The 17,052-nt window shown below is 34.9% G+C and overlaps 1 protein-coding gene across 3 annotated transcripts in view; it reads right to left on the reverse strand.

Moving 5' to 3' along the window:
* Positions 1-467: 467 nt before the first annotated feature.
* The window catches only part of LOC149790490 (mannose-1-phosphate guanyltransferase alpha-A-like), a 48,426-nt gene continuing 31,841 nt past the window's right edge, over positions 468-17,052 (reverse strand). For all 3 annotated transcript variants that reach the window (XM_089972537.1, XM_089972534.1, XM_089972535.1), the window contains 3 exons: positions 16,154-16,246; positions 8,660-8,831; positions 468-7,515 (listed from right to left, as the gene is read on the reverse strand). In XM_089972537.1, coding sequence (XP_089828663.1) covers positions 7,415-7,515; positions 8,660-8,831; positions 16,154-16,246 — 366 coding nt within the window. In that variant the 3' untranslated portion in view covers positions 468-7,414. The remainder of the gene's footprint in view (positions 7,516-8,659; positions 8,832-16,153; positions 16,247-17,052) is intronic.

Below are 17,052 nucleotides of genomic sequence, written 5' to 3' on the forward strand. Positions count from 1 at the left end.
GTATAAGACCTTACAAGACATCTCTATAGAGAACCTTATTTAACTAATGCTAAAGGCTTTCCACTACTCAGTAATGTTTCAAGGTCACATTGTTAAATCTTATGTCAGAGTGTGTGAATGTATTTAGGATGTGATAGTACAAAGATGCTAATAAAGAAATGTTCTGTAACAAATGATGACCCACCCACTCATTGTTCAGCCCATCTGTCATACAGCTAGAAGGAAAAAGAAAACATGAATGTGTGTGTAAGCTAAAACAACTTTAACACTGAGCTTAACCTGGGGTGTGAATGGCCAGATCATTGGACATATTATTTATTATATTGATTATGCATCATGTATTACAGCATTCACTTTGCTACAATGCTCATGCACAATATGTAATGAATTTTTCATCTTCACAACTTCAAGAATTCTGTAAAAATGGATGTTTCTTTCTTTTTAAAATGACAAGTCAACAAGCTAAATTCTTCCAAGATGAAGACTTTGATTTTATTTTCTCCCTCTTTATACAAATATTAAATATTTGATAGTATTAAATATTTGATAGTAACAAAACTAAAATCATAAATATATTTCCACAATATCACAATAACGATGATGTAATCTTCAGTTTGGTTCTATAATGGAAAGCAATATATACATAGCAAGAGTGATACAGAAAATCATTCATTTGCATTTGAGAAAGTTTAACATACAAGCAACACTTTCAGAGTCAAGGTTTTTAAATAGGCACATGAAATGTTCATTCATCAGTTTGATTTTTTTAACAAAAACAAGTCCAAATGATTGATTTTTCTTGAATGCTTACAATCCACTAAGTTTCAAACATATGAATGACAGCAGAGAGGTTATTTATTTTCTTTTTAAATTACAAACACATCCCTTGATGTATGAGCTTAATACAGAGTTCAAGTGCTTCTTTTGTTTTCAGACAATTATGCAAGTCAATGGAAGACTTGTGGCAAAACATGTCATGCTACCTTAATTCCCATAATAGCAACACATATATGCTTTGCATGTCCAGCAATAGCTGTACATGTCATGCTACCTTAATTTCCTTAATAGTTGTTGTTGTTGTTGTTGTTGTTGTGGGGTTTAACGCCATTTTTCAGCACACAATAGGCTATGTATGGCGGCCAGTATTAATGGTGAAGGAAGAACCTGGGAAAACCCCGGGAAGAACCACTGACCCATGAGAAGCTACTGGCAAGCTTTCTCACATACCCACATTGGCCAAATCCTAGACTTGAACCCACGCAGACAGAGGTGAGATGGCAGTGATCCGTAACGGAGAGCACTTTAGACCACTCTGCCACTCGGGGCCCCTCCTTAGAAGTAACACATAATTATATGCTTTGCAAGTCCAGAAAAACATGTACCTGTCATACTACCTTAATTCCCATAATAGCAACACATATATGCTTTGCAGCAATACCTGTACATGTCATGCTACCTTAATCCCCTTAATAGTAACACATATATACTTTGCATCTAGATCTGTACTGTATAAATATCTTACCAAAACTATCAACTATCTCATGAATTTAATAAAAACCATCCAATCAACTTCCTAGATAAATGCCTCACTTTATTTTTGTCATTATTTTCTGTTCATTTTCTAAAATAGTTTTCTTTTTCTTTTTTTTATAAAAAAAATAATAATTTTAGTACTTGCCTATTCAAGACACTTACAATTATGACACTACTTTCAGATGATTACACAATTTTAATGAGCCTTTTATAAAGGCAATTATAATGCTTAAAACTGCATGAAGAAAAGATATTGGTTCTGAACACCAAAAAGGGACTACATACAAACACACCTTATTTCCGTGCTTTGTCAATATTTGTTAACATTGGGTTAAAATATAGTTCTGTTAGTTTTAAAGATTCTATATTATTTTTGTAGCATCTGTAATTACAAGAACTGAACTTCATCCTCTATAAAGTCACGAGGTTTGAAAATGTATTATTGAATATCCATTTTTCCAAGATTTTCTTCGTTTCACATTTAGCTAAAGATTTGTCTTAGAAAATCCCCAATTCCTTCCCATAAGCCAAAATAGTTGTATCCTTGTATTTATGTATGTGTGTGTTACTGTCAGATCTTAAATCCTTTTCAATATCCATCTCATTTGTTTGAAAAATTGAGTGAAATTAAAAAACAGGGGAGCAAATTCCATAAGCATTCTTTCAGGAGAATCACAGTGCAAACATACTTCAATTCAGATTTGTGTAGTCACTAAAAGAGTCTATTTAGAATTCTGTATAATTCATCATTTTTAAAACTGACTTCATCTGATACTAGGTAATTTTCAATGGAAAACCCATTAAATAGTTCAACTACTGTTAAATTTTCCATAACTACACTGGTGATGAAGAACAACAATATGAATATGAAAAAAGGCAGCAAATTACAAATAACAACCTTGCAATATGAAGCATAAAATTCTGTCAAAATGGCATTGCAATAGCTCTGTATTTCTCTAATAGTTCAAAATGTCCTTGCCAAAACTGAAAAATGTCATTAATTCAAGCAATTTCTGTGGAAAGTATAAATTTTATTGAAATTCATGGACAATTCATGGCAACACTCAAATCTAAGGACTCTGCAAGGTTGTGCAAACCATAAAGAATTAGGTTCATACTGTTTAAATATACTAATTATATACAATGAAGAGTAATATAAATATTTTAGAGTACTAAATACAGCGATTATAGCATTCAAGTAAAAACTGAACAGAGCATTTATCAGGGCAATTATAGCATTCAAGTAAAAACTGGATAAAGCAAAAAATACAGCAATTATAGCATTCAAGTAAAAAATGGATAGAACAAACAATACAGCAATTATATCATTCAAGTAAAAAGAGTCCTAAAGTACAGCAATGATAGCGATAAAGACTCATACATTTTATTTAAATTAATCAAACACTTCAACAGTTCTAGAACAGAAATTAAAAAAATAAAAGACCAAGCTCAAAGCCCATCAAGTAAGTACGTGGACAAAACTTTATGCACCCTTCATAGATGTGGAAGAGGACATAAAAAATGATCTAACTAGATTGAATGTTACATTTACCTTGGAACCAAGGGTATACAAAAAGGATCCAATCAGAATGCATGTTACATTTTTACCTGGGAACAAAGTTGGGAAGATTCTGTGGCCTCAAAAGACAATGATGCATGTTGGATGTAAGTTTCTCTAATTTAGCCTTGCATGCATATACAATTTCTTCATACCTTTGAGAAGTCAAGGTGAATGGACATCCTGTAAGTTGCTATACTGAACACTAAATTGGTCATGTAATTAGTTTTCTCATATAGCACTTGATTTCCCTGCAGTAACATACACAAGAGAACACTTGTTCTCAGTTTAAATCAGATACACATGCCACTGACATGGAATGAGATACACATGCCACTGACATGGAATGAGATACACATGCCACTGACATGGAATCAGATACACATGCCACTGACATGGAATGAGATATGCATGCCACTGACATGGAATCAGATACGCATGCCACTGACATGGAATCAGATACACATGCCACTGACATGGAATCAGATACACATGCCACTGACATGGAATGAGATACACATGCCACTGACATGGAATGAGATATGCATGCCACTGACATGGAATCAGATATGCATGCCACTGACATGGAATCAGATATGCATGCCACTGACATGGAATCAGATACACATGCCACTGACATGGAATCAGATACACATGCCACTGACATGGAATCAGATACACATGCCACTGACATGGAATCAGATACACATGCCAATGACAAGGAATGAGAGAGATGACCCATTTGGTTGGGAAGATGCTCCTTTAAAGAAGATTGGTTGAAGGTTTTATCAAAACAAAAACATGCTAAATCTGGCTGAAATCTTTGTGAATGTATTGCTGCAGAAACCAAAGTCAGGAGAATAGACAATCAGAGGGCACAGCTCCATTAAATAATGTTGCAGAATGCTAGATAATGCTGCATTCCCAAAAATGGTGGAAATCTAACAATCCTTGATAAAGTTGATTTATGAAAATGTATGTTGGAAGGATATGATATCAGGAGGTAATATTCCTGAAAGGACAACAAAGGTTGTATAATAACAACACAGAAGGTTGTAAACTGAACTCTTTTATGGTGTTTGCAATAAATAATGGATGCTACAAAGAAGACCAGTTTATCCATTATGCAATCATATATATGATATTTGAAAAACATGCGGGAACCAAACCCTTGATAGACAGATAGCCAGCCAGACAAGATTAACGTAGATATTAATACAGCTACAGTGACTTCAATGATCGGGACTAGAAAGATGATCAGCATAACCTATATTATCATACATACGATATCTGAAAATATTTAAACTCCATGGGAATGACTGATGTTCAGGTAGTGAAAATGAGCATCACCATTTTTGGGAAGGATATCATGAGTACCAGGTCATTCGAAGCTAACATTGCAAGGTTTATTTTAGATCAACAAGCTACACAGACCCTGATCTGCCAGTGCATTATGCAATGCCAGATCTGAGCATATGCAGTTTGCAGTTGGACTTGACTGACAAGTGAGTATATAGAGTAAGTGTTTGCAAAGACGATTCAGATTTCCAATTCAATATATCTAACACAAAAAATATTAACTATCATTTCTATTCCATGCATCTAATGAAGTCTACCTCAACTAATGAAAGGAAATTCACGACTACATCTTGACAGTACACTCATATATGTGTTCTGTTTAAAACAATTTAATAATAAAATAAATATATATTTTAATAAGCAATTAAGAAAATTGGGTTTAAAACAACTTCATGACTGAATAATTAGAGAGAACATCTACAATATTTCAATATATTAGATGAATAATTAGATGGCTCATATACAGTATTTCAGCCAGGTCTGAGGAAAATATGGGCCAACAGACCAGCTTCATTTGAAAAATTGGGCCACTGGTTTAGCCATAATGGGCCAAGCTCACAATAAAATGAAGTATCATTTATATATCCTATTTCACATGTTATGTACTTGAAAAGACAAATAAACTGACTTGCAAATAATTTGACCAGGCAATCCTGGTCAGGTAGCAAATCTATGATCCTTGAAATGAGTAAAATAATTTTAATAATAGCGTTGGTGAGCAAATGACTGATTTTATTGGACGAGTTAAAAAATTTAATTTGAAATGAGCACAGATTTAAGATTGTGTTGATGATGAAATATAAAAAATATATCTGACAAAACCACAGACAAGTAAAATAAGTCAGAATCCTCAGTCATTACACACTTGTCTTTCATCACATCATGACAACATTTGTACACAAAATGATTTTGTCTTTGCATCTGTGTGTGTGGTTTAATGGCACTTTTAACATATCACTATATATGCTGTGAAATGCAAACAAAGTGACATTTCCAAAGACATATTGCAGCAGCCAACCCCAGCTGGCCAGGTCAGGTATCAAACCCACAACCCTTGAATTACAAGGTCCAATGCTCAACCAGGTTAGCTATTTGTAAGACATCATGTGGTGGTATTTTGTATTTCCAAAGTTGTTTTACCCATGATGCTTTGCAAGTTTTTGTTATGGTCTATTATGATATAAGCATATAAACCGAAACATTAAGTATCGCAAAAAACAATGACCCTGATCTGCCATCCTATTATGCAACCAAATGCCAGGCCCTATATTCTTTAAACATTTTGAGACACAAAAAAAACTAATCTCAAAGTCTCACCATTTTCAATGCCTATAGCTTCCGATGCCAAAGAGTTTTGATCCATAATACTATCAAGATTTTTAAAACTTGTAGTTCTGTACTGGAATCTCCAGTAGGCTTGGTGACGCAGAAGAGTCCCACATGTCCTAAGAGGTGACTAATGGAGAGAGGAGCTACAGTGGCTCAGATGTTTGCATTTCAGACTGCAAGTTTGAATTCTACCACTGGACAAAACTGGGTTAGATATGATGGTGTGCCCTTGGGCAAATCACTTTAAACTACTTGTCTCTGCATAAAATCTAACTTTGCTAGTGTACTGTATAACACTAAATGTAACCAAACCCTCTACTGGCTTTCTTAGTTTCAACAACATTGACGCATGCCAAGTATCAAATCTGATTTTGGAGTTTTTCACTTGAGCTAGAATTTCTTCCTCACAAAGATTATAGAACACAGGGCCAGGATGCATAGTCGCAATTTTTATAAAAAAAACAAACATGAGCTGAAGCTTCAAATCCCAAAATTAGTTATAATAATTTTTTTTAATGCTAAGCCATGAATTACTGGATATTTCAAGTAAAATAATTGTGGCAGTTCAATGGAGTGAAATAAAACAAATATTTTCACTGTTGTGTCAACAAAATGATTCCTGTCAAAGTTGAGTCATTCTTAGACAATTAATTGACATAGAGGTAAGTATGGCTACCTCCTGGCAAAGATGACTCGAGTTCAAATTCTACAAGGCGCAACATTTGTTTTGTGTTTGTGCTATTTTAGTTTGAATTGTGAAGGAGAATTATGTAACTGTTTATACTTTCTTTGCAAATAATCATAAAACACAGCAGATCATAAACGGTAAACTGCTGACATGTAAAAGGATCCAGTAAAAAAATCTGCTACTTTAATCTCTTTTCCAGGATATCTTGCTAGCCAATACTTTTGACAATAAAATAAACAATAAATCTGTGATGACTGATTAATGGATATGTTTTATCGAATGGGTAAAACACTGGATGAAATATATCCATTATTTATTCATTTCAAACAAATATCCTCTATATATTGTATCTACATCAGTGAAACTTTAGCATGGAATTCAAAATATGAAGAATCTGAAAGTCTCATCATTCTGACTTTATTCTAATTAAATTTAATTTTTTAAATTTAAATTTTCTGAACTTGGAGTTTCTTGCTCATAAAACTAAAAGTATGAGATTGAGTTTCCTCTATCAACTAATCAGAGACAACCTTCCAAAAGTAACACTATATCAGCCAATCAAAGCCAACCTTTCAAAACTAAATCACTTTTGATTTGTTAACACAAAATCTTTAGCTCAAAATCAAGCTCAGATGTTTTATGATTTCCAGCCCAGGCACTACCATTCTCAAAACTTTCAAGCAAGGAACGCTGACAACCTGTAATTGTAATTTTAAAGCTAACATAGTAGAATTCTCAGATTTTTCTTAACAAGAGTTCCATGACATAGGTGCAATTTAAGTCTAACTTTAGTGTTAACTTATCAGCCTGAGAATGACTTCCTTGCTCAAACAGTTTTGATGTTTATTTTACATAAAAATGTGGTAATGGAATTAGAGATGATTATTTTCATCTTATATATGTAATGAGGGTACCATGTATTATAAGTATGTACCGCTAGGAAACAGTTACATGATGATTTGGTTTTTGCAACATCCACTAAGCTCCTTGTGAGGTAGCACCATGGAGTTGAGAATTATCACCTCTGGTGGTACATGGACATTGGAACCTGAAAAGGGAAAAAACTGTGAGGAACCCAACAATTTTCAAAATTTAATGGTCAAACAAGATAAATCTGGAATGTCTTTATGTACTTTATGCAATTTCAAATACTCAACGATGTGATCCAATTTCAGTACAAGTTGAAATAAGTATTAATTAATTAATCAAGTAATCCGAGGGTCATGGGTTCAATGCCTATTCAAGTCAGCTCAGGTCAGTTGTCTGAAAGGATCTATGTTAAAGGCAATTAGTTCCTATTTCCTTGACATGAAGTAGCCCAAAACAACAGAGATAATTATTCCTCAAATTTTCTTTCATAAATCTAGTTGATAAATGGCCACCAAAATGTCCACTGAAAAGAAAATATTCCAGAAGGTGAGGTTAAGAAAGTTTTGCCATGATTGCAGCCAATCAGTAAAGAGAATACTGCACAATAATTTCATGGGCTTATTTGGACAAATCAGAATCACATAAAGTTATTCACAAGTTATAATATCAAAAATATTAAATTGCACACACTATAGTGTACCAAATATGTGATAAACTAATATATACCACCATTACAATAATTCTTAATACATTCATAAATACAAAATCCTCAATGGATGGAATGGAAAGTAGAATAAAATTCCAATATATTTTGGGAGGAAAAGTGACCAATGTTGCCAGTTCACAGCAAGATCATTTTCAAGGGAGGTAATATGCAAGAGCTACTGCCCTTTGTCTATATAATTTAGACAGAAAAGACTTGGGGAGGACTGGATTTAAACCAGAGTAGGGCTTATATTTCTAACATTAATGTAGTCATAGAATTTATCTGAAGGACAAAGAGTATAATATTTCCATAATCACATGTAAACCCTGTTACAGTGAATACATATAATGTTTAAGGATAAAAACATTAACAAGTGATAATTCATGTCAGATAAAACTACAAGTAACTGTACTCATCCAAAATACTTCCCTAAAATAGTTTCTAAAACTTAATTTAAAAGATTAAAATGTATAAATATTAAAATGGAACTGCTGTGCTCTTACAATATATTTTTGTCAAAGAAATAGAATACCATGAAAACTTCCATTAAAATAAGGCACAATTTGAATAATTTGATACAATGTTTCTTTTTCTTTAAATATATCAAGTCTCTCACCTATGACTGTTATTGACGGATTCAATTTTCCATGGTCATCAAACATTGACAAAGTCTCCAGCTTTGCAAATGGCTTGTTAGGATTTGGATCATTTGGTGTACCTTCTACTCTTGACCACATACCAACAGTGCTGTTCCATCCTATGATGCTGTTTAATATGCAGCAATGATCCTGAAAAATAGATCCAAACAGGCCTGAGGTCATCCACCTGGCTGACATGTAAATGAAAGTCAAATGCAAGGGTAGTTTGCTAAGAAAGTCAGTCTGATGCTTTCTGACATTTTAAGTGTTTTTAAGTATATTTTAAGTAATCGCAGCCATATTGGATTAAGGATCATTATTATCTGTGCCAACTTAATATGCCTTATGCTCAGGTGCTTTCAGCTAAATGGGTCAACTTCAGCTGACCAGATGTTTAGAAGAACTCACTTAAGGGCTGCCTATTTTTTGGGAGTCCACCTTAACAGAAGCATGACAGTGTGATCACTGATAACCCATCCATACATTTATCCATTTCCTAGTTTAACCCAAGTTTTTCATTTGTCTCAATACCATTTTATCTGACCCTCTTCAGATCTGTAGGATAGCTTCAGTATGCACACAGCCATCATTATTGAACTTCTGAGGTGTACAAAACTTGTCGAATTTGGTTACATTCTAAATGAGCAGCTTCTGAGAGGAAGTCTTTGAAGATTTTGTTTTTGACTCTTAATGCAGTCAAATCTGATGGATTATCAGCTTAACATAAAGTCCTTGTGATGATGCTATTTTAGTCAAATTTGATGGATTATCAGCTTAACATGAAAGTCCTTGTGATGATGCTATTTTCAGTCAAATCTGATGGATTATCAGCTTAACATGAAAGTCCTTGTGATGATGCTATTTTCAGTCAAATCTGATAGATTATCGGCTTAACATGAAAGTCATTGTGATGATGCTATTTTTAGTCAAATTTGATGGATTATTAGTTTAACATGAAAGTCCTTGTGATGATGCTATTTTTAGTCAAATCTGATAGATTATCAGCTTAACATGAAAGTCCTTGTGATGATGCTATTTTTAGTCAAATCTGATGGATTATCAGTTTAACCTGAAAGTCCTTGTGATGATGCTATTTTTCGTCAAATCTGATGGATTATCAGTTTAATTTGAAAGTCCTTGTGATGATGCTATTTTCAGTCAAATTTGTCAAATATGATCAAATTCATTACAGACATTTCTGGAAAGAAGTTCTTTCAAACTCTTCTAATTTTGGTAAAGGGAGCCTTGTTTGATAGTTGTGTTCAAATGATTTCAATCTGCCAAGATGCTTTAGTTCCAAAATACTTTCTGTCAAATTTGGTCAAATTCTTTCATCAGTTCATGAAAAAGCCAATTAATTGTTTATGTTTGTATAGTAATGGAGGCCATATTTCATGGCTAGTTGGTATCATTTGTTCAAACTTGCAAGGCCTTCATGCCAGGATGCTTCCTCATCATGGGCTAATTATGGGTTTTTTTATGTCCTTTAATGGTCTTTCAATTTTTAGTCATGTAGCAATGTTTGATAGCAGAACCATCTTAGTTGTACAAAGGATTATATTTAATAATGATAATTTCTACCTTATTTTTATGTGTTATATATATTTAATTTGCATTGTTTGTTAGTTTGGTTTTTGAATTTTTTTTTCATTATATGCTATGGATAATAATTGTATTTTGGGCTTGACCTTGTCCAAAATCACATTCATTTTCTACCTGACCCAAGCCACCGATATTTTTTATTATTTTGTAAACAAGTAATACACAGCTAATATTGTCCCTACTAGTATGGGTTAACTATTTATGATTACCATCTATGCTTGAGTCAAGGACATTGTGTTTACTATGTTCTTTATTATAATTTTAGTAATAGACCTTCTAATTATACCTGGGGCCCCGAGTGGCCGAGTGGTCTAAAGCGCTGTCCGTCACGGATCACTGCCATCTCACCTCTATCTGCGTGGGTTCGAGTCTCGGGCTCGGCAAATGTGGATATGTGAGAAAGCTTGCCGGTAGCTTCTCGTGGGTCGGTGGTTCTTTCCGGGGTTTTCCCGGTTCTTCCTCCACCATTAATACTGGCCGCCATGTATAGCCTATCTTGTGCTGAAAAATGGCGTTAAACCCTATAACAACAAAAATCTAATTATATCTAAGATTTTATCTTGTAAAAATATGGAACCTTCTAGAATGATATTTTCCATTAGATTTTTATTTTATTTTCAGAAAATGTTAATTGTGGCCTAAGAACAAGTAGAGAGCTATATAATCTTTTTCAAGACAATATTCATTTATGCTGTAAGATCTGAGCAGAATCAGTTGTATTATTGTTGTGTCCAGTATTTTATTTGGGCTGGAATTTATTTATTAAAATTATTTAAGTTATTCTTCTCTGGACATACAATGTGCTCAAAAATAACATTAATGGAAACAGAGTCTTGGATTAAAGTAAAATTTCAAATAAGGATATATTCTTGGCTTGTAATTCAACAAAAGTCTGTTGGCACATCACTACAACATAGGCCACCACAAGCACATCAACATGTCCAGCATTGGATTTATTTTAGAACACCACTAAAGTTTGTTCAGAACATTAAATATTAGGACTTGTTTTTGAAATTTTAAGGTTGTTTGGGATTTATTTTGCAATCCTATAAGTTCTTTTTCATCTTTTACTTTGTATTCTATGGCATACGTCTCTTCAATAACAATAATAATTTAGGGTGTTACTGTATGGAAACAAAAGTTAGTGTGATCTTCAGGGGCTATAAGTCTGCAAAATGATGATGTATCAAGGCTGACAATCAAATTCTGCCCACAGCTCAGCAATAACTCTAAATATGGTTAAAATTCAAACTAATTATGAAACTACTGTACAAAAATAATGTGGGCTGAAATTCAATAATGAATAAAGAAACTAATGTATAGAAATGAAGTGGCTGAAATTCAATAATAATTAAAGAAACTACTGAACACAAATAAAGCGGGTGTACCTGACCTTCTGGTGCTATACCATCGCTAAACAAAGATGAAGGATCCTGACAACTAAGCACAGCCAAAGCTTTTCAATATCAAGACGCACACCGAAATTTGGGTGAAATCCAATAATAATTAATTATTGTAGGGAAATGCATGGAAATATGGAGTGTACCAAATGATAGACCAAATATAATATCTCATTTTCTATGAAAAATATGTTTACAAATGAATGAAGTTTCATAAAAGAACTATTTTTTAAAACAACTAAAACCCTGTCTGTAAAGTGATATCTTGATGTAATAACAATGTATATCCATTTTTTTAAAGTTTCTTAAGACAGCATGGCCAAGTAGCTTAGACTTGGGACTTCTGATAGTGAGATAGACTCGGGACCTCAGACAGTGAGCTAGACTCGGGACTTCTGAGAATGAGCTAAACAGTTTAGTGGACATGGCTAATTTACTCTGATAAAGGTGAGTAATCATAGCTAACAAAGTCAAGGTAGTACAGTTAAGAGAAGGATACCCATACAATGAGGCAATTTTGTCAGTATACTTTTACAATTTTGTCTACCCCAAGACAGACAGCCATTTTCCTAAAATCAACTAGTTTTGTTTGAGAGATTTTCTTGTGACGTACTGCTACTGCATTGAGTATACAATATATCATGGTACAACATCAAAGATACAATATAACATGGTACAACATCAAAGATACAATGCAACATGGTACCACATCAAAGATACAATATAACATGGTACAACATCAAAGATACAATGCAACATGGTACCACATCAAAGATACAATATAACATGGTACAACATCAAAGATACAATGTAACATGGTACAGCATCATTGATACAATGCAACACTTTACAGCATCATTGATACAATGTAACATGGTACAGCATCAAAGATTCAATGTAACATGCTACAGTGTGTGTGTGTGATTTGGACTTTTGAATCATGCCGCAGACATGTAGCATGATATCCCACCCAGTCACATTATCCTGCCTCCAGGCTGACCAGTCCTAACACTAACCTCTTAATGCTGAGCACTAAGCAAGGCAGCTGTTATTACCATTTTTGTAAGTCTTTGGTATGACTCAGCCTGGGATCAAACCCACGACCTCCCGCATCTGAGGTGGACACTCTAACCATTAGGCCACCGAAGCAGTTAACATGCTACAGCATCAAAGATACAATGTAACATGGTACAGCATCAATGATACAATGCAACATGGTACTGCATCAAGGATATAATGTAACTTATTATATGCTTATTTTTTTTTTCCATTAACTTTACATTGTCAGAATCGTTCAGTATTACCCGATACTGAACTCGCGCAACAATACACATATAGCATTCACGTGCATAAAGGAACTACTTTCTATTGTAAACAAACAATGGATGCAGACGCCAGCACTTTTGATTTGTACACAAATCATGTACACTCACATAAGAGGCTCTTTACATTGTGGTTGTTTAAATTTGTTTCTGAATGAACTAAAACAGATGTTTCATGGACTGCCACATACCAGCTGTTTTGGCACATCACGCATTGATACAATGTTACGGATTTAGGCTAGCTACAGTATATAACAGACGGAAGATAAGGTCCTTACAAATAACATACATGTGACAAGTCATATACTCTCTTCTTTAGCTGGTGATAAGAATGGCAAAATAAAATATACTTATAGTTTTACATCCTGAATTTCCTCAAAATGTATTTTCTTAATTCTGCAAATCTGAATTACATGAGCCATATCATAGGTTTTCAATCTGAATTAAACATTTCGAAATTGTGCTGCAATTTCGATAAGTGCAACTGCATCCTCCTTACTGCATTCAAAATGAAATAAGCATTACATTCCATAGCATCTTTTTGATAATTGCAATTGAAAGACTTCATATTTTTCCCACATTATGATTTCAAACATTCAATGACAGAAACAGAAACACATTTACAGATATAAACACGCTTCTCCCGCGCCGCTTCAATCCGATGTATAATTTGCACAGATGAATCCAGTCCAAAATCACAAATGTTCATCGAATCAAAACAAAGTACCAAAATATATTCATTCCAGATCAAATGGAAAAGTTGTTTCAATGCGCATTCATTTACAATATGAATGCCAAGTTTGTGCAGTATTCCATCCCAAAACTCGTTCATATTTTCCCATACAAATGCAGTAACCTATAAATGGTACATCATCAAGTATCCAATCTAACATAGTATCATGGATATACTTTAATATGGTATGGCAAAAAGGATACAATCTAACAAGATGTATAATCAAAGGATACAACCTAACATTGGTACAACACAGAGGGTACAATACAACATGGTATAGCATTAAGGATATAAACAGGGTACAGCATAAAGGATACGATATAACATGATACAGCATTAAAGGATGCTATCTAACATGGTATAGCATAAAGGATAAAATCTAACATGATATAGCATTAAATGATACTATCTAACATGATATAGCAAAAAGATAAAATCTAACATGAAAGAGCATTAAGGATGCAATATAATATTACACAGCATCTAAGATACAATCTAACAGAGCACTACATTTAAGGATACAATATAACATACCATAGCATTACGGATACAATATAACATAGCATATCATTAAAGGATACAATCTAAGATTGTGTTTTGTCAGCCAGAGGTATCTCTGATTAGTGAAGCTTATACATTCACCTTGGAATCGAAATTTACAAGTTTTCTTTTTATTTCAGATTTATTAATTACAGTTGATATTTAAAGTACTTCCACAATGTCTCCCAATATAATGCCAATATATCTGCTGATACCAGACATCCTTTGTGACTGAGCAAATACATCTGGATATTCAAGACTTTGTCACATATAGGTTTAAGTTTGACAAAAGTGCAGGTTCAAATCCTATTATTCACTCAGATCACACTAGCTACTGTGGTGTGTCCCTGTGTAAGGCACTTTACTCCAGCTGCCTCAGCATTACATAACCTACCCATGTCACTGTGGTGTGTCCATGTGTAGGGCACTTTAGTTGCCTCAGCACTACATAACCTACCCATGTCACTGTGGTGTATCCCTGTGTAAGGCACTTTACTCCAGTTGCCTCAGCACTACATGACCTACCCATGTCACTGTGGTGTGTCCATGTGTAAGGCACTTTACTTCAGTTGCCTCAGCACTACATGACATACCAATGTCACTGTGGTGTGTCCCTGTCTAAAGCACTTTACTCCAGTTGCCTCAGCACTACATAACCTACCCATGTCACTGTGGTGTGTCCATGTGTAAGGCACTTTACTCTAGTTGCCTCAGCACTACATGACCTACCCATGTCACTGTGGTGTGTCCCTGTGTAAGGCACTTTACTCCAGTTGCCACAGCACTACATGACCTACCCATGTCACTGTGGTGTGTCCCTGTGTAAGGCACTTTACTACAATGGCCTCAGCACTGCATGACATACCCATGTCACTGTGGTGTATCCCTGTGTAAGGCACTTTACTCTAGTTGCCTCAGCACTACATAACCTACCCATGTCACTGTGGTGTGTCCATGTGTAAGGCACTTTACTCTAGTTGCCTCAGCACTACATGACCTACCCATGTCACTGTGGTGTGTCCCTGTGTAAGGCACTTTACTCCAGTTGCCACAGCACTACATGACCTACCCATGTCACTGTGGTGTGTCCCTGTGTAAGGCACTTTACTACAATGGCCTCAGCACTGCATGACATACCCATGTCACTGTGGTGTATCCCTGTGTAAGGCACTTTACTCTAGTTGCCTCAGCACTACATAACCTACCCATGTCACTGTGGTGTGTCCATGTGTAAGGCACTTTACTCTAGTTGCCTCAGCACTACATGACCTACCCATGTCACTGTGGTGTGTCCCTGTGTAAGGCACTTTACTCCAGTTGCCACAGCACTACATGACCTACCCATGTCACTGTGGTGTGTCCCTGTGTAAGGCACTTTACTACAATGGCCTCAGCACTGCATGACATACCCATGTCACTGTGGTGTATCCCTGTGTAAGGCACTTTACTCTAGTTGCCTCAGCACTACATAACCTACCCATGTCACTGTGGTGTGTCCATGTGTAAGGCACTTTACTCTAGTTGCCTCAGCACTGCATGACATACCCGTGTCACTGTGGTGTGTCCCTGTGTAAGGCACTTTACTCCAGTTGCCACAGCACTACATGACCTACCCATGTCACTGTGGTGTGTCCCTGTGTAAGGCACTTTACTACAATGGCCTCAGCACTGCATGACATACCCATGTCACTGTGGTGTGTCCCTGTGTAAGGCACTTTACTCCAGCTGCCTCAGCACTACATGACCTACCCATGTCACTGTGCCCTAAAGCACCAAATTTTCCACTCTGCACTAAAAATGATGACAAGCAATCACTATAAACTGTACGAAAGAACATGCAAACAGTACAATACTGGTATGAATAAAAGTTCTCACCTGCAGTATTGCTCCTTCTAGTATGATAGAATCTCTAACTCGAACTCCATCTCCAACAGTCACATTTTTGCCTATTGAGACATTGGGACCCAGCTAAAATGAAAATGGGCATATTAATTAGTTGAGTGTGACTAATTTACAAACTAATTACTGCAAATTAATTCATCTGAAAAGGCATCAATTTCTGTGGTTGTGCAAACAGAACATATTCTTATATGTGTGATGTGATTTGGATTTTTAATGTAGCTTTAAAATTTTTCTTAGATTAAATGAAAACAAGAATCTCTTGAATGAATGATGCAAAAAAAAGGAATGTTTAGGAATCCATGAGAAATTTATTAATCCATTTCTTCGATCCTTTTACAATATTTGCTATGAACAATGCTAAAAATATCAAAAGTAATATTGTGCAAATTGCCAGTAAAACTGATCATTATGTACTATTTTGGAACAAATCATTATAAATTTATTCATCAAGGGAACAGGATATTAATATGGCCTCTACTCTTAACAGAGAACTAACAGCAAAACTTCAAACTGAGCTCTTAAGGACCAAATCTGTGCTGGGCTCAAACTAGGATGCAGAAAAGTGATCAGACATCACTTTTAGCTGAGGCCTTTGTAATGATTGAAAATAATTTTTTCTTCATCTCCTGATACAGTGATAATGCCATGTCAAGCATGACTTTAGATGTCATATCATGTTACTCTCACTCTCATCAACACAGTGATAATACCAAGTAAAACATGACTATGAGTCATGCCATGTTAGTCTTACTCTCACTGACACAGTGATAATGCCAAGTCAAACATGACTTTGAGTCAAACAATGCTAGTCTTACTCTCATTGACAGTGATAATGCCAAGTCAAACATGACTCTGAGTCATACCATGTTAGT

Source organism: Sinohyriopsis cumingii, chromosome 10 (assembly GCF_028554795.1).
Source record: "Sinohyriopsis cumingii isolate HCF-2022 chromosome 10, ASM2855479v2, whole genome shotgun sequence".
In the NCBI taxonomy this organism is placed as follows: domain Eukaryota; kingdom Metazoa; phylum Mollusca; class Bivalvia; order Unionida; family Unionidae; genus Sinohyriopsis; species Sinohyriopsis cumingii.